This window comes from Salvelinus sp. IW2-2015, linkage group LG28 (genome assembly GCF_002910315.2).
Source record: "Salvelinus sp. IW2-2015 linkage group LG28, ASM291031v2, whole genome shotgun sequence".
Classification (NCBI taxonomy): domain Eukaryota; kingdom Metazoa; phylum Chordata; class Actinopteri; order Salmoniformes; family Salmonidae; genus Salvelinus; species Salvelinus sp. IW2-2015.
The window spans coordinates 57718-76516 of NC_036868.1; the positions used below are offsets into that span (position 1 = coordinate 57718).

The 18799-nt window shown below is 44.5% G+C and overlaps 1 protein-coding gene across 1 annotated transcript; it reads left to right on the forward strand.

Moving 5' to 3' along the window:
- Positions 1–6943: 6943 nt before the first annotated feature.
- On the forward strand, positions 6944–15573 carry LOC111954503 (KATNB1-like protein 1). The gene is given in 10 exon segments (XM_070435787.1): positions 6944–7126; positions 12167–12300; positions 12625–12662; positions 12912–13212; positions 13604–13719; positions 13806–13856; positions 13957–14046; positions 14180–14284; positions 14456–14549; positions 14901–15573. Coding segments are annotated over 9 exon segments (951 nt in total). The 5' UTR covers positions 6944–7126; positions 12167–12177; the 3' UTR covers positions 14934–15573.
- Positions 15574–18799: the final 3226 nt, after the last annotated feature.

Sequence of the window (18799 nt, forward strand, 5' to 3'; positions counted from 1 at the left end):
AGCAGTTTATCAAATGCAGGGATAATGACACACGTTAAATTGTTTCCGCTTTCACACTCAGTTCCTGACTGATTAACTGACGTTAGATGTTCAGATTGGTGTCTTGTGAATAGTCTAGGGCAGGCTTCTATTTTGACTTCCTGTGACCCTGGCCAATTAAAATTAAAGCCAAATCACCTGTAGTGATAGGGAGAAAATACTGCAAACAGGAACATAGACAGGACATATGGCTCAATGCTGGCCTATCAGCTGTTAGATGGAACATAGACAGGGACATATGGCTCAATGCAGGCCTATCAGCTGTTAGATGGAACATAGACAGGACATATGGCCTCAATGCAGGCCTATCAGCTTTAGATGGAACTATAGACGGAATATGGCCCAATGCAGGCCTATCAGCTGTTAGATGGAACATAGACAGGACATATGGCTCAATGCAGGCTATCAGCTGTTGATGGAAACATAGAAAGGACATATGGCCCAATGCAGGCCTATCAGCTGTTAGATGGAACATAGCAGGACATATGGCTCAATGCAGGCCTATCAGCTGTTAGATGGAACATAGAAAGGACATAGGGCCCAATGCAGGCCTATCAGCTGTTAGATGGAACATAGAAAGGACATAGGGCCCAATGCAGGCCTATCAGCTGTTAGATGGACATAGACAGGACATATGGCTCAATGCAGGCCTATCAGCTGTTAGATGGAACATAGACAGGACATAGGGCCCAATGCAGGCCTATCAGCTGTTAGATGGAACATAGAAAGGACATAGGGCCCAATGCAGGCCTATCAGCTGTTAGATGGAACATAGACAGGACATAGGGCCCAATGCAAGGCCTATCAGCTGTTAGATGGAACATAGACAGGACATAGGGCCCAATGCAGGCCTATCAGCTGTTAGATGGAACATAGAAAGGACATAGGGCCAATGGCAGGCCTATCAGCTGTTAGATGGAACATAGACAGGACATATGGCCCAATGCAGGCCTATCAGCTGTTAGATGGAACATAGACAGGACATATGGCTCAATGCAGGCCTATCAGCTGTTAGATGGAACATAGAAAGGACATATGGCCCAATGCAGGCCTATCAGCTGTTAGATGGAACATATAGCAGGACATATGGCTCAATGCAGGCCTATCAGCTGTTAGATGGAACATAGACAGGCATATGGCTCAATGCAGGCCTATCAGCTGTTAGATGGAACATAGAAAGGACATAGGGCCCAATGCAGGCCTATCAGCTGTTAGATGGAACATAGAAAGGACATAGGGCCCAATGCAGGCCTATCAGCTGTTAGATGGAACATAGACAGGACATATGGCTCAATGCAGGCCTATCAGTTGTTAGATGGAACATAGACAGGACATAGGGCCAATGCAGGCCTATCAGCTGTTAGATGGAACATAGAAAGGACATAGGGCCCAATGCAGGCCTATCATTTCACGGTAAGGTCTACATCTGTTGTATCCGGCACATGTGACAAATAAAATTAGATTTGATTTATAACCTTTACTGAATTTATTGTGTTCTTCCTTTTGCAGAAAAACATCCATGACTCCGTGAATGGCTGCCGCACACAGCAGAGATATGTGTCAGCCTCACACAGCAGAGAGATGTGTCTGCTTCACACAGCAGAGAGATGTGAGTCTGCCTCACACAGCAGTGAGATGTGTCTGCCTCACACAGCAGAGATATGTGCGTTTGCTTCACACAGCAGAGAGATGTGAGTCTGCCTCACACAGCAGAGAGATGTGCGTCTGCCTCACACAGCAGTGAGATGTGTCTGCCTCAACAGCAGCAGAGAGATGTGCGTCTGTTCACACAGCAGAGATATGTGAGTCTGCCCTCACACAGCAGAGAGATGTGCGTCTGCTTCACACAGCAGAGAGATGTGAGTCTGCCTCACACAGCAGAGAGATGTGAGTCTGCTTCACACAGCAGAGAGATGTGAGTCTGTCTCACACAGCAGAGAGAATGTGAGTCTGCCTCACACAGCAGAGAGATGTGAGTCTGCCTCACACAGCAGAGAGAGTGTGTCTGCCTCACACAGCAGAGAGATGTGTCAGCCTCACACAGCAGAGAGATGTGTCAGCCTCACACAGCAGAGAGATGTGTCAGCCTCACACAGCAGAGAGATGTGTCTGCCTCACAGCAGAGAGATGTGTCTGCCTCACACAGCAGAGAGATGTGTCAGCCTCACACAGCAGAGAGATGTGAGTCTGCTTCCACAGCAGAGAGATGTGTCTGCCTCACACAGCAGAGAGATGGTCTGCCTCACACAGCAGAGAGATGTGTCAGCCTCACACAGCAGAGAGATGTGTCAGCCTCACACAGCAGAGAGATGTGTCAGCCTCACACAGCAGAGAGATGTGTCTGCCTCACAACAGCAGAGAGATGTGTCAGCCTCACACAGCAGAGAGATGTGAGTCTGCTTCACACAGCAGAGAGATGTGTCTGCCTCACACAGCAGAGAGATGTGTCTGCCTCACACAGCAGAGAGATGTGTCAGCCTCACACAGCAGAGAGATGTGTCTGCCTCACACAGCAGAGAGATGTGAGTCTGCTTCACACAGCAGAGAGATGTGAGTCTGCTTCACACAGCAGAGAGATGTGAGTCTGCTTCACACAGCAGAGAGATGTGAGTCTGCCTCACACAGCAGAGATATGTGAGTCTGCCTCACACAGCAGAGAGATGTGAGTCTGCTTCACACAGCAGAGAGATGTGAGTCTGCCTCACACAGCAGAGAGATGTGAGTCTGCTTCACACAGAAAAGAGATTGTGAGTCTGCTTCACACAGCAGAGAGATGTGAGTCTGCTTCCCACAGCATAGATGTGAGTCTGCTTCACACAGCAGAGATATGTGAGTCTGCCTCACACAGCAGAGAGATGTGAGTCTGCCTCACACAGCAGAGAGATGTGAGTCTGCCTCACACAGCAGAGATATGTGAGTCTGCCTCACACAGCAGAGAGATGTGAATCTGCTTCACACAACAGAAGGATGTGAGTCTGCCTTACACAGCAGAGAGATGTGAGTCTGCTTCACACAGCAGAGAGATGTGAGTCTGCTTCACACACGCAGAGATATGTGAGTCTGCTTCACACAGCAGAGAGATGTGAGTCTGCTTCCACACAGCAGAGAGATGTGAGTCTGCTTTCACACAGCAGAGAGATGTGGCGTCTGCTTCACACAGCAGAGAGATGTGAGTCTGCTTCACACAGCAGAGAGATGTGAGTCTTGCCTCACACAGCAGAGAGATGTGAGTCTGCTTCACACAGCAGAGAGATGTGGTCTGCTTCACATACACGAGGCCAGAGAGATGTGAGTCTGCTTCACACAGCAGAGATATGTGCGTCTGCTTCACACAGCAGAGAGATGTGAGTCTGCCTCACACAGCAGAGAGATGTGAGTCTGTTTCACACAGCAGAGAGATGTGAGTCTGCTTCACACAGCAGAGAGATGTGAGTCTGCTTCACACAGCAGAGACAGATATTTGTATGTCTGTTTTACACAGCAAACATGCATTTTTCTCCTTATCCATAAGCACTTCCTGCTCAAACAGTCTTAGTCTTGAATAACCTCAGAGAATTTCACTAAAACTACCTCAGACTGGATTTCCTACTAATGAACTCGACCTGTTTCCAAAATGGAGACTGAAGTCCCTATAACAAGCTGTTTTATGTAGATTAAATATTGTCCTAGAAATCCTTGTGCGTGTAAATGGAAATCTCTTAACCCTCTTACAGACTGGACTGGACTTGACACTGTGGGTGGTGGCATTTGTCTGAGAAAATCAGTTATTTCACAAGCTGTATGTATTTTAGAGTTATTTTCTATATAAAAGATGTTTAGCGAAAGAGAGGGGAGAATAGTTTGTTTGAGCAAAAGGAACATTGCGTTTGGTTTTTTCCCTCCCTCCCATTCCGCAGTTCTTTCCTTGAACTGTTAAATGACGGATTGTCACACACAAAAAACATTGATACTTTGTAGCGTGGCACAAAGACATGACTCTTTTTAAGTTCCAGAAGTTGCATGATGTTCTTCTATAAGCAGCATGGCTACAGAACAATGTACAGTACTTCCTGATAGGCCTCAGCAAATAAACCCATACAGTATGTGCATGTATTATATCATTCCTTGTGTGTATGGAACTTCACCATGAAAATTCAGTAGTATAAAGGCCTATATAAAGACCTTTTCTTTATTGTATAATGAGCACTATTGTTTAAAAGTAGCTGAATGATTTGTAATGGTTTTGTTCTAACAAGGCCTGGACTTACGGTCATGATGGTCATGTCACAAATTAAAACAAATAACTGTATTTTCTCATTCCTCATCCTTCTCTTCATTATTATAGGAGTTTTGGGAATCTTCATTGGACCATGGAGAACCGAGGAGACGTCTAATGGTCCGTCTACAGCTGTTAAGATGGTTGACATTGACTTCCTTGAAACTGTCATTTCATTCTGGACCTCTTCACAGGTACTGATGCCATGCCAACAGAGCTCTTCAGGCTCTGTGCTTCTGTTTACTAACTAAACGAGTCTGGGATGTGCTATTTCACTGTTTTTATAGAAGGTAAGCCAAGAGTCAAATCTAATTTCCCAAACATTTCGGTTTAATATTGATTCGGTGCCCATAAAGGTCAAGGTCACATGGTAGATGACCTTGGATAAAGGACCATTCGTTTTGCACTTACGTTAGTTTCAGTTGGCCAGTTTATTGTAAAACTATTACATCAAAACATTTATGTAGCTACATACCAAATGAAATGGTAACTGTTTATTCAGCAGCTAAATTACGGTGATTGAGATCAATTTCCACCATTTGGGTTTGTTTCATTTGTGTCCCAAAGAGTCCGTCTTTGATTCTATTTATACTTACAATATCCAGGAAATTATCAGGGTCGGTTACAGCAGCTGAATAATACATAACCTCAGGGCTTGTCAAAATGGCATGCTCATTTCTGTGGCTGTCTGGGTCTAAAATCCAACATATTTCTAATTTTTTCATATAAAATTGGATGTAACTATTTTAAGTACGACACAACACACACACACAACACACACAACACACACACACCACACAACCACACACACACACACACCACACACACACACACACACAACACACACAAAGACACACACACACACACACACACACTGTCTGAAATATGACAAATTCCATCAAATAAAATGCCATTAATATAAAGATAAATATTTGACTTGTGGGTTTAGTTCTATTAACCAAGCAGCAGACCAGAATGGCTGTTATTGTGTTTTTTCATAAATGGGAGGTATATTCAGTAAGTATTCCCCTAGCATAGCAGTCGTATAATAATAGACCTATAATAGACAGTCATTTGGCTGGTGCGAGAAGTCAAGAAGTAAAATAGGGTAGAAGTTCAATATTCACAATAACAGATAAATAAATGTGTATTTTTACGGCGCACAATTGGCCGAGCGTCTTCCGGGTTACGGTTTGGCTGGGGTAGGCCGCCATTGTAAATAAGAATTTGTTCTTAACTGACTTGCCTAGTTAAATAAAGGTTAAATAAAAAATAAATAATGTATGGTGGAGGAATTGTAAGCCTGTTGTATAAATGGTGTGTATAGACAGTATGGACAGTATATGAATAGAACATGTGTGTACAGTAGTAGTTATATAGGATGAGCCTTGACTAGTAGATAAAACAGTATATAAATAAGTGACCAGTGTTCATTAACTCGATCTATGTACATTGGGCAGCAGTCTCTAAGGTACAGGGTTGAGTAACGGGTGTTAGCCGCCTAGTAACAGTGACTAAGGTTCAGGACAGGGTACCGGGCAGAGGACGGCTAGTGATGACTGTTTAACAGTCTGATGGCCTGGAGATAGAAGCTGTTTATCAGTCTCCTGGTCCCAGCTTTGATGCACCTGTGCTGTCTCTTCCTTCTAGATGGTAGCAGGATGAACAGGCCGTGGCTCGGGTGGCTGAGGTCCTTAATGATCTTTTTGGCCTTCCTGTGACACTGGGCGCTGTAGATGTCCTGGAGGGCAGGCAGTGTGCCACCGATGTTTGGTTGGGCTGACCACTCCACCCTCTGGAGAGCCATGCGGTTGCGGGTGATGTAGTTGCCGTACCAGGCGGTGATACAGCCTGACAGAATGCTCTCGATGGTGCATCTGTAGAAGTTTGTGAGGGTCTTAAGGGCCGAAATAAATGTATTCAGCTTCCTGAGGTTGAAGAAGAGCTGTTGCACCTTCTTCACCCCACTGTTGGTGTGGAGGGACCATTTCAGGTCATCAGCGATGTGCACGGCAAGGAACTTGAAGCTTTTGACCCTTTCCACTGCAGCCCTTTCGATGTAGATGGGGGCGTGGTCTCTCTGCTGTCTCCTATAGTCCACGATCAGCTCCTTCGTTTTGTTGATGTTGGCACCACTCCGCCAGGGCTCTCACCTCCTCCCTCTAGGCTGTCTCGTCATTGTTGGTAATCAGGCCTACCACTGCTGTCGTCAGCAAACTTGGTGACTGAGTTGGAGACTTCCTTAGCCACGCAGTCATGGGTGAACAGGGAGTACAGGAGAGGGCTGAGCATGCACCCCTGTCGGGCCCCCATGTTGAGGATCAGAGGCGGTGTTGAGGAGGTGTTGTTACCTACCTTCACCTGGGGTCAGCCCGTTAGGAAGTCCGGGTCCCCGTTTCACATGGTGGAGAAAGAGCTGTAAATATAGCTAGCTATAGCAGCAGCATTCTCTGGTAGGTTGCAGTAGATCCATTTTTTTTTCAACTGAAAGTTATTTACCAATGGACTGACAATTGTTTTAGTGTTGTGACGTAACACCATGTGTAAATACACATCTAACACTAGATGGAGAACTAGGACCAGACACTAAATGTCAGGTGTAGTTATACTTTTCGTCGCTAGATACCGCAAAAACTCCACTATTTTCACTGCCAATATCAATCCCATAATCCTTGCAAACGGTGTATTCATTTGAATGGCTCTGAACGTGAATTCAATTTGAAAAGCTAGCCAGACATTTGTTGCAGGTTTATACTTTACAGGTATCTCCTTACTACTTCCACGTGGACTTACATTGCTGAGGAGAGTCCTGACATTTCGCAAAATGTGACGGTTAGTAAAATAATGATTGCAATAACTGAATTAGTAGATAAATCACCTTTTTCCTTGCCATATGTTTCCTAGAAATAAAACTAGCCAACGTTAGCTAGCTGGCTGGCTGGCTAGCCACCCTTTGCTAGGCTATCTAGTCTTAGCTAGCAAGTTAGCTAACTTATCAATAGCAAGCAATATCTCCAATATTAGCTAGTCAAGCTAGCTACTTGTAAAGTTTGACACTTTATTCTTAGTTTTGAGCTCGCCAACTCAGTTAGCCTGACCAAGTTAAATGCTTTCCTGGACTAGCCAGCTAGTTAGGCCCATCACCATAGACGCTGTCACGGATCTCATTAATTTACTAACGTTAGCTATTAAAAATATCGCCTAGTCAGACCGTTAAGTTAACCTTTCCAGCTGGCTGGAGCATCATATTAGCCCGTTATTATTTGCTAACAAGGGTCTCATTAACCGACTAAACTCTACGGTTAAATTGTTAGGGTTAAATCGGAGTTTAGTCGGATAGGGTCTAATTAACATGTCATTAGCGTGGCTGCTTTCTAACCATAGTCAAATGAACGTTAGCTATCTAGAAGAACGTTGTATTGCCACTCCGATAAAGATGAGTATTCCGACATTTTACTATCTCAACATTAGACTCGTAGTTACACTTAGTTAGATAGCTGCTTTACTTATATGTGTGTTCGTAGCTCATTGTTCTAGAAAGGTAGCTAGCTAGTGAGCATGCTGCTAGCTGACATTAGATCACACATTGCTGCGTACTCTGTGGGCTGGCAAGGTTAGTAACTTAGCTATGCTAGCAAATGTGTACTTAGTTAGCAAGGTAAGATATCATGTAACAATGTTTGCTGCTTTGTAACATTTCTAGTTTGTTTGCTGTTAGTAGGTTACGTAGTCGTAGGTTATGGTTGCCCATAGCCAACGCCTTGTCTTCGTTGTTAGTCTACTACGCTTAAGGGGAGTCTACTCCAAAGTAACGTTAATCTCAACTCCTTGCCCTGTCAAGCTTCGATTCCCCTAGTCTTCGACTGAGTATTTTTGCGGCGGAAACTAACGTTAGTTGCGGTAGGCTACTTCCCGAGAACAAACTGATCTTTCACAGCAAAGAAAGAGCGACATTAGCTGCTAGGGATAAAGAGAAGAGGGACACAGCCAGGGAGGCATAGGTAGGCATCTCGTTCATCAAGCAGACAGTCAGAACCGTACATCAGTTGGGCTATTCGCAATGCAGTATTAAGTAATTTATTGGCCTGCAATGTCTCGCGTAAGTTCACTTAAGTAGGGGCTATCAATGAGTAAGTAGGCTGAGCTATTCTACAGGCAACAGACCGAAGACACACGAGTTTCTCATAGTGAGGAGAAAGAGCAGGCGATGGAGAGAGGATCGGGCAGGCAGAATAGTCTATATATATATATATCTTGTAATCTGTTTATCTCAATGTCTTGTCTACAACGCCTCGTAAATTCACCAAAAAATATATATATATATTAGGCTATCAATGAATATGGCTAAGCTATTCTTCAATGCATCCCTAGTGGCGCAGTGGTCTAAGGCACTGCATCTCAGTGCAAGAGGTATCATTGCAGTCCCTGGTTCGAATCCAGGCTGCATCACATCTGGCCGTGATTGGGAGTCCCATGGCAGCTCTCCACGAACAGGGTTGGAGAGTCCTGTCCTAGGCAGTAGATCGTGACGCAGGGCATCCCCGCTAAACTTTGGGGAAATGACAAGTTCTCTTTCTCATCCATAAACATTTTTTTTTATTAATACGGTTCTCTAGTAATACTGTCCAAATAGGGCAAAGAATATCAGCGTGGAGAGCGCCATGGGATCCATCGAGGTTGCACACAGCAGGAAGTATCACTGAAATATTCTAGTTCCTACACATTAACTTCTATATTCAAACGAAATAGGCCTTTTTATTTAGGCTTAAGTTGATAACACTGTGCTGATGTCAGTCCTCTAGAATGCAAATGTAGTCTTCCTAGTAGGACTCTGCAAAATTGAGATGGTGTGCGCGTCCGTTGGAGCGTGTCGTTGGGAGTCGTGCATGTGTGACTCCCAACCACAGGAGACGGAGTCAACTCCAAAAAATCCTAGTCGTGCACCACTAGCTACACTAGTGCATTGTTGGCAGGCGCTTGTTGACAATGCTAGCTTAGCTTAATGTTACAGGCACAGTGTATTGAAATCCGCCATTTTTTTATTTTAATTWAATTTTTTTATTTAAACTTGTTCCCCTGTAGCTTGTTGAGGCATAGTTGTCCTATGAACTAGTAGTAGCACTGTCATCAGTTAAACGCAGCTTGTTAATATAAGGAGATTTTGTGACCAGGTCATGAACCCCTACAAGCACAGCATACACCAGACTTCCATTATCACCGCAACGCCTGCTGTGACGGACGCATACAGTTAATTCGGAAAGTATTCAGACTAGAGGTCGACCGATTAATCGGAATGGCCGATTTTTATTAGGGCCGATTTCAAGTTTTCATAACAATCGGAAATCGGTATTTTTGGACACCGATTTGGCCGATTTTTATTTATTTATTTTATTTTTTACTACACCTTTATTTAATCTTTATTTAACTAAGCAAGTCAGTTAAGAACACGTTCTTATTTTCAATGACGGCCTAGGAACGGTTGGTTAACTGCCTCGTTCAGGGGCAGAACGACAGATTTTCACCTTGTCAGCTCGGGGGATTCAATCTTGCAACCTTACAGTTAACTAGTCCAACGCTCTAACCACCTGCCTCTCATTGCACTCCACGAGGAGACTGCCTGTTACGCGAATGCAGTAAGCCATGGTAAGTTGCTAGCTAGCATTAAACTTGTCTTATAAAAAAACATCAATCAATCAATCATAATCACATGTCAGCATTTTTTGGTCCTCCAATAATCGTTATCGGTGTTGAAAAATCYTAATCGATTGACCTCTACTCAGGTGCATCCTGTTTCCATTGATCATCCTTGAGATGTTTCTACAACTTGATTGGAGTCCACCTGTGGTAAATTCAATTGATTGAACATGATTTGGAAAGGCACACACCTGTCTATATAGCGTCCCACAGCTGACAGTGCATGTCAGAGCAAAAACCAAGCCATGAGGTCGAAGGAATTATCCGTAGAGCTACAAGACAGGATTGTGTCGAGGCACAGATCAAATAACTTAATTTTGTCACTTACCGAATACAACAGGTGTAGGTAGACCTTAGAGTGAAATGCTTACTTACAAGCCCTAACCAACAATGTAGTTTAAAAAATACCTTTAAAAATATATATATATTTTTTAAAGAATAAGAAATCAAAGTAACAATTTAAAGAGCAGCAGTAAAATAATAGTAGCGAGGCTATATACAGGGGGTACCGGTACAGAGTCAATGTGCGGGGGCACCGGTTTGTCAAGGTAATTTAGGTAGAGCTATTAAAGTGACTATGCATTGATAATAACAGAGTAGCAGCAGTGTAAAAGGGGGGCAATGCAAATAGTCTGGGTAGCCATTTGATTAGGTGTTCAGGAGTCTTATGGCTTGGGGATAGAAGCTGTTTAGAAGCCTCTTGGACCGAGGCTTGGCGCTCTGGTACCGCTTGCTGTGCGGTAGCAGAGAGAACAGTCTATGACTAGGGTGGCTGGAGACTGACACGTTTTAGGGCCTTCCTCTGACACTACCTGGTATAGAGGTCCTGGATGTGAGGAAGCTTTACCCCAGTGATGTACTGGGCCGTACGCACTACCCTCTGTAGTGCCTTGCAGTCGGAGGCCAAGCAGTTGCCACCTGGGGAAAGTTACCAAAACATTTCTGCAAAGTTGAGGGTCCCCAAATACACAGTGGCCTCCATCATTCATAAATGGAAGAAGTTGGGAAACAACAAGACTCTTCCTAGAGCTGGCTGCCCAGCCAAACTGAGCAATCGGGGGAGAAGGGCCTTGATCAGGGAGGTGACCAAGAACCTGATGGTCATTCTGACAGTGCTCCAGAGTTCCTCTGTGGAGATGGTTGTCCTTCTGGAAGGTTCTCCCATCTCTTCAGCACTCCACCAATCATGCTTTTATGGTAGTGGCCAGACGGAAGCCGCTCCTCAGTAAAAGGCATATGATAGCCCGCTGATTAAACCAAAATGGAACTCTTTGGCCTGAATGCCAAGCGTCACGTCTGGAGGAAACCTAGCACCACGCCTATGGTGAAGCATGGTGGTGGCAGTATCATGCTGTGGGGATGTTTTTCAGCGACAGGGACTGGGAGACTAGTCAGGATCGAGGGAAAGATGAACGGAGCAAAGTACAGAGATCCTTGATGAAAACCTCCTCCAGAGCACTCAGGACCTCAGACTGGGGCGAAGGTTCACCTTCCAACAGGACAACAACCCTAAGCACACAGCCAAGACAACTCAGGAGTGGCTTCGGCACAGGTCTCAATGTCCTTGAGTGGTCCAGCCAGAGCCCGGACTTTAACCTGATCGAACATCTCTGGAGAGACCTGAAAATAGCTGTGCAGCAATGCTCTTTATCCAACCTGACAGAGCTTGAGAGGATCTGCAGAGAAGAAGGGGAGAAACTCCCCAAATACAGGCGTGCCAAGCTTGTAGCATCATACCCAAGAAGACTTGATGCTGTAATCACTACCAAAGGTGCTTCAACAAAGTACTGAGTAAAGGGTCTGAATACTTATGTAAATTTGATATTTCAGTTTTTTTATATTTTTAATACATTTGCACACAAACACATTTGCGTTGTGATTATGGGGTTTTGTGTGTAGCTTGAGGGGGGGGGCAATTTTAATCAATTTTAGAATAAGCCTTGTAACGTAACGATGTGGGGGGGAATCAAGGGGTCTGAATACTTCCGAATGCACTGTAGTCTTGTGGTGTACCTCATCTTTTGAGTGGGTTGTTTCTGGAAGTGAAGTGACAGTTCAGACAACTTTGGTTAAGGGGGGGGGGGGGGGGGTTGACTTGATAATATGGCATGATGTTCTGTGCACTATGAATGCATCACCTTTTTACACTGTCGACTACGTTTTGTATTTCTCCAATAGTGTCTCTTACTATGGCCTCTGGAAGTCATGATAGGCAAAGCAGGGAATTCCAACAGCTCAACCAGGACAAACCTCATGAATTTCTCCATCACATCAGCAACCACTCTGCAGCTGACAAGAATATGAAGAGGTGAGTGGATTTCAAGGTGGGAAGTGTACAACTTGGTACCCAATTTGCATCCCGGTTCTCCACTCCCCCCCCCCCCCCCCATACTGTGCACTTGCACAATCCCTGTCATTGAAATAAAAGCATTAAATTGTTGTAAGCATTGTCTAGAAAGAGTTTTCACCATTTGTTAAAATCTGCCGCCGATCGTGTAAATGCACAGTGTGGAGAATCGGGATCATACAGTGATTCTGTTATGAATATGAACCAAGAGGTGTTTACTGACCTTAGTCAAACATTTCTCTTTTCAAGAAAACTGTACGTTTGTATCGCTTATCCTTTTTTGTTTTAGGTGTTTTTTTTTAATAAGGAAGAAATAGATAAAGACCGGTGAGTTTTCCAGTTCTATGTAGATCTAATGCACAAGCTGCCTTTCCTAGCATTGCAGTTACAGCTGCTCAGTCACTGGGGAAAATCTAACCATCGAAACACATTTCCATCTTTTCCCAAGCACTTCTCCAAACACTACCATAGTGTCTAGTCTCCTAACTAACCAGTATCAAGACAATATCCTTTTTTAAACATTTTTTTATTTAAAAAAATAAAAATAAACTGGACTCCTCCTTTCCTCCCCAACAGATTTCCCGTGAGTCGCGGTGCACACATCTCCGGCAAAGCGAAACAAGTGTCTGTGTGCTACAAGAGGAAGTGTTCGTTGTCAGGTCACAGTGTAGTGGTGAGCTCCGGTGTGCGCCACAGAGCGCCCCCCGCAGGTCGGGCTGTCTGTGACATGGCCAACAAGGAGAATGAACTGACCTGCCCAGAGGAAGRGCAGGCCATACATTACAATGACAACTGCGTTTTCCCCGTAAACTCTGTAGCAGAAGCAGGCTCCAAGATGGCAGGGCCGGGAAACAAGTGCAGTGATTACTTCACTGAGGTGAGATGCTACCAGCCTTCCCCAATTCACTCCCTACCCTGGCCCCCTTGATCCTTTGATGTTTGTACACCATTGATCAATGATCATTGGGACGGATCACTTCTGTACCTCATACTGTCCATTCCCACCGTCAAACCGTTGCCCCCTGCGCTCTAGGCACCCTCTGAGAGGGTTGGAATTGTCACCATATTCCCAATACCTCTCCAATCCTTGCACACTGGGATAGATCGGTAGACCCCTGTTTATTGGGAAGAAAGTGTCATTCTCTTTTCTGAGACAATTCAAGTGTTTTCTGTTTGATCCTTTTAGCTTTTTGAAGTGGATTGTATTGACTTGTTTTGTCATGCCCCCCCCCACCCCCCCCTGCCTTGTGGGTATCTTTCCTGACCAGCTATCGAAGGATCATGACGCAATGACACACGTGCTTTTTGGGAGGAAGCTKCGATTAAATGTAGCTCTGACACTATGGCGAAGAAACGCCAGCGAACTAGTGGCATACTTGATCAGGTAGGAACAGACTCATCTATCTTCCTGCCCACATACCGTTAATGGTTTAATCAACATATTCACGTCCAATATACACTGTTCCGTAGGATTGAAGACACAGGTGTGCTTCTTGACTGCCTGCCAGTTATAACGAAAAAGTGAGTATCCCAGTTGAATTTAAACATGATAATGTATGGCTGTGATGAGTGAACTTCAGACACAAATTAATACYCGTGTCACTTGTTTTTGCTTCTGTAGCCTTCAAGATGAAGTGCCGTGCATATCGCTGGGCTGCTGTGTAGACCTCCTGCCACAAGTCAAAACCATCCTCGCCAGTAAATATGAAGAGTAAGTTCAACTGTGGAATTTTTTTCTATTTGACTAGATAAGTTGACACAGAACACATTCTCATTTACAGCAATGACATGTAGTTGCTGCTGCTGTATAAGTACATTATAATTTTGTTCTGTTCTTTTACCAGACACTTGATTGTGGGTTTACACTGGATTCAGTCTGTCATTAAGAAATGGTGGCCAGAACTCTCCACAAACAGCAATAGCCTGCAGGACAGCTGCTCAGAGGACAGGTATATTAACATCTTTTCATATTTTGGTGTTTGGTTTCTTTAACATTTTATATAATATTTACCAAACTTCCTCTTTCTCCGGACAGCACAGTTACGGTCTTGGTGGCAGCGCACATAGAAGGCTCTGCATGATTTTGCTACAAGCCTAATTTGACTTACGTCTGTTTACAGGAACCTCCAAGTCATGAAGCAGCAGCTGAAGGAATTGTGGGAAGAAGGACCCCGGTTAAGTTTAGTCCCAGGAACTACAGGAGAGATGGCAAAGGTATGGTGTCATGGCGACCCTTCATGTTATTTATCCGTTGTCTTCGTTCATCCCAGGCCATTGGCTCTAGATATGGGGGTGGGGACCACAACAAAAATCTGAACTCATCCGGAGGGGCCTCCGTAAGCTTGCAGATCTGTATACCCAAATCCGTACCCACACATGTCAGTCAGAGCCGGCCCTAGCTTTTCAGGGGCCCTAAGTTAACATTTTGTTGAGGGCACCCCCCCCCCACCTGACGAGCAAAACATTTTAATCTGGGGGCCTACAAAACAGGCCGTCAGTTGCCCATCCCTGGTCTAGATTGACATTTGACAAGTCGTCTCTCACCGGTCTCTTCTCTCTCAACAGGCCATTGAGTCTTACTTATTACAACTACACTGACCAATCAGTCAATGTAGCACTGAGGAAGCGACCACTACTGCCGGATAGAGRTGTGTTTTTAAACGTTACCTGGAGCCAGTGACACTAAAGACAAGACAATGCTCCACACACCCGACAGAAACCCTGTTCTATTATATGGGGATTGATGGCCTGAGCAATTCAGACCACTTCCGCACTCAATCACAGCTGCAGAGACACTTACAGAAGGAGGGAGGAAGGAGCCTTTTCTCTTTGCAAAACCAGGAATGACTACTTCACATTGAAGTGGATCGACGTCTTGCTACGGGGCAATTCTTCAGTCGACCTCCATGAGACTTGGCACCCTTAAGGCACCCTTATTTCCTATGTAGCAACAGGTGGACTCCAATCTGGACTCCAATCTGACCGGAATGGGGGTGCCATTTCAGACGCGCGCTGAGACTGGGTCTTGGCCGCTCTGTGACGTGCCACGTTCTCTCTCTCCACCACAGCCGCTCTTCCTCACCATGGTGTGTAAACCTACAAAGATCATGGATGTAACATAATGCATGCCCCTTCCTTGTTTTAATACMTCTTGATTCTTCCACTCATGTCCTGAATGAAGAACTTGTAACTGCTGTGGTCTTAAGTTATGAGAGCTCTTCTTGTTTTGTGTTTTTTTCCTGTTCATGAATGATGTTTGACTGTAAAAGTGTAAATACAGTGATTCTTTTAATCATCTTTAAAATAAATTTGCTAAAATCTGTCTTGAATGATTTTATTTATATTTTAGTTTTTTTAAATGGTGGGCACTTGATATTCGTGTTATTCCCATGGTTATACAGTGCCTTCAAAAAGTATTCACACCTTTTGACTTACTACACATTTTGTGTTACAGCCTGAAATGTATAATTWTTCTTACCCATCTACTCACAATACCCCATAATGACAGTGAAACATGTTTAGATTTTTTGCTAATATGTTAAAAATGAAATACAGAAATCTCTTTTACATAAGTATTCACACACCTTTGCTGTGACACTTCATAATGAGCTCCACTTTCTTCGATCATCCTTGACGTTTGCTACAACTTGATTGGAGTCCACCTGTTGCCAATTCAATTGTTTAGACGTGATTTAGAGAGAAACACCCGGTCTATATAAGGTCCCACAGTTGGCAGTGAAACTACCAGGAAGTCTAAGGAACTGTGTAGATCTCCGAGAGAATTCTGAGGCATATATACGCTACATGACCAAAAGTATGTGGACACCTGCTTGTCGAACATTCATTTCAAAATCATGGGCATTAATATGGAGTAGTAAGTCTCCTCTTCTGGGAAGGCTTTCCACTAGATGTTGGAACATTGCTGAGGGGACTTGCTTCCGTTCAGCACAAGGCATTAGTGAGGTCAGGCACTGATGTTGGGCGACTAGGCCTGGCTCGTAGTCGGCGTTCCAATTCATCCCAAAGGTGTTCAATGGGGTTGAGGTCAGGGCTCTGTGCAAGCCAGTCAGTTCTACACATCTTGACAAACCATTTCTGTATGGACCTTGCTTTGTGCACGGGGGCATTGTCATACTGAAACAGGAAAGGGCATTACCCAACTGTTGCCACAAGAGTGGAAGCACAGAATTGTCTAGAATGTCATTGTGTGCTGTAGCGTACGATTTCCCTTCACTGGAACTAAGGGGCCTAACCCAAACCATTATTCCTTCCTGTGGCTGAAATAGACGAATCACACATTTTTGGGGATTTCCACATACCTTTGTGTTATATCTGGGGAAGGGTATAAAAACATTTTAGAGTTAATTCAGAGGACAGTGGACTCCATTGAGAAAATATGCAACTACCCAACCCTGCCTAGTGCTGGCCGTTGACCAAACTGAGCAACCGGGCAAGGACATTGGTCAGGGAGATGGCCAAGAACCCAATGACACTCTGACAGAACTACAGAGTTCCTTGGCTGAGATGGAGAACCTGCCAGAAGGACAACAGTCTCTACAGCACTTCACCGATCTGGCTTTATGTAGAGTGGCCAGATGGAAGCCACTCCTGAGAAAGAGGCACGTGAAAGAATCTGAGTAGTAAGGAAAAGATTCCTCTGGTCTGATGAGACAAAACTTGAACTCCTTAATGCATAGGGCTGATGCCTTACATGCTGACAACGCATGTTGATTTTGTCCCCCCCCACAAAGAGTGACCTTACATGCTGAACACCGCATGTTGATTTTGTCCCCCCACACCAGATGACCTTACATGCTGACAACGCATGTTGATTTTGTCCCACACCCAGATGACCTTACATGCTGACAACGCGTGTTGATTTTGTCCCCCCCCACACCAGATGACCTTACATGCTGGACAACGGCGTGTTGATTTTGTCCCCCCCCCACCACAGATGACTTACATGCTGACAACGCATGTTGATTTTGTCCCCCCCCACACCAGATGACCTAACATGCTGACAACGCTGTTATTTTTGTCCCCCCCACACCAGATGACTACATGCTGACAACGGCATGTTGATTTTGTCCGCCCACACACAGATACTTACATGCTGACAACGCATGTTGATTTTGTCGCCCCCCACACCAGATGGACCTTACATGCTGACAACGCATGTTGATTTTGTCCCCCCACACCAGATGCGAGCAAACATGCAGGTTGAAGTATCAAAATTAGCTCTGGACGCATTATATTAATTTGGCGACAGGTCGATAAGCTGCAAACATTGTATGCGAAATTTAGGCGTACTTGCTGGTTGCTAGCTAATCTTTGTCCTGGGATATAAACGTTGGGTTGTTATTTTACCTGAAATGCACAAGGTCCTCTACTCTGACAACTAATCCACAGAATAAAGGGTAAACCGAGTTCGTTTCTAGTAATCTCTCCTTCAGGCTTCTTCTTCTTTGGACTTTATATGGTGGTTGGCAACCAACTATAAGGTGCATTACCACCACCAACTGGACTGGAGTGTAGACCTCAGTTCATCTTTCAATCACCCACATAGGTATATGCTCCTAAAAACCAATGAGGAGATGGGAGAGGAGGGACATGCAACGCATGAAGCGTCACAAATAGAACCAAGTTCTATTTCAGCYCCTGGCTACGCAGATGCTCGTTGACGCGTGTGAGCAGTGTGGGTGCAATGGTTGAATAACATGTACGTGTACATTTATTTTGCAGCGCATGCGACACGAGCGGTGTGGTAAGCATGTAAGCATACAGACAAAGCAATACTGGAATGGCTTCAGAACAAGAATGTGAAAGTCCTTGAGTGGCCCAGCCAAAGCCCAGACTTGAATCCCATTGAAAATCTGTGGGAAGACTTCAAGATTGCTGTTCACCGTCGCTCCCCATCTACCTTAACAGGGCTTGAGAAAATCTGCAAATCCAGATGTGCAAAGCTAATACTGACATACCCAAAGCTGTAATCGCCACCAAAGGTGCTTCTACAAAGTACAGACTCAGGGGTGTGAATACTTATGTAAATTAGGTTTTTGTTTTTCATTTTAAATACATTTGCAAACATTTTTAAAAACATGTTTTCACTTAGTCATTATGGGGTATTCTGTGTAGATGGGTTAGAAAATTGTTTATGTCATCCATTTTGAATTCAGGGTGTACCACAACAAAATGTGGACTAAGTCAAGGGGTATGGAATACTTTCTGAAGGCACTGTATATGGTGATATGAGAGGGCAAATGCATTCTATATGGTGATATGAGAGGGCACTGTATATGGTGATATGAGGGCACTGTATATGGTGATATGAGAGGACACTGTATATGGTGATATGAGAGTCACTGTATATGGTGATATGAGAGGACACTGTATATGGTTATAGGAGAGGACACTGTATATGGTGATATGAGAGGGACACTGTCTATGGTGAGTAGAGACGGGAC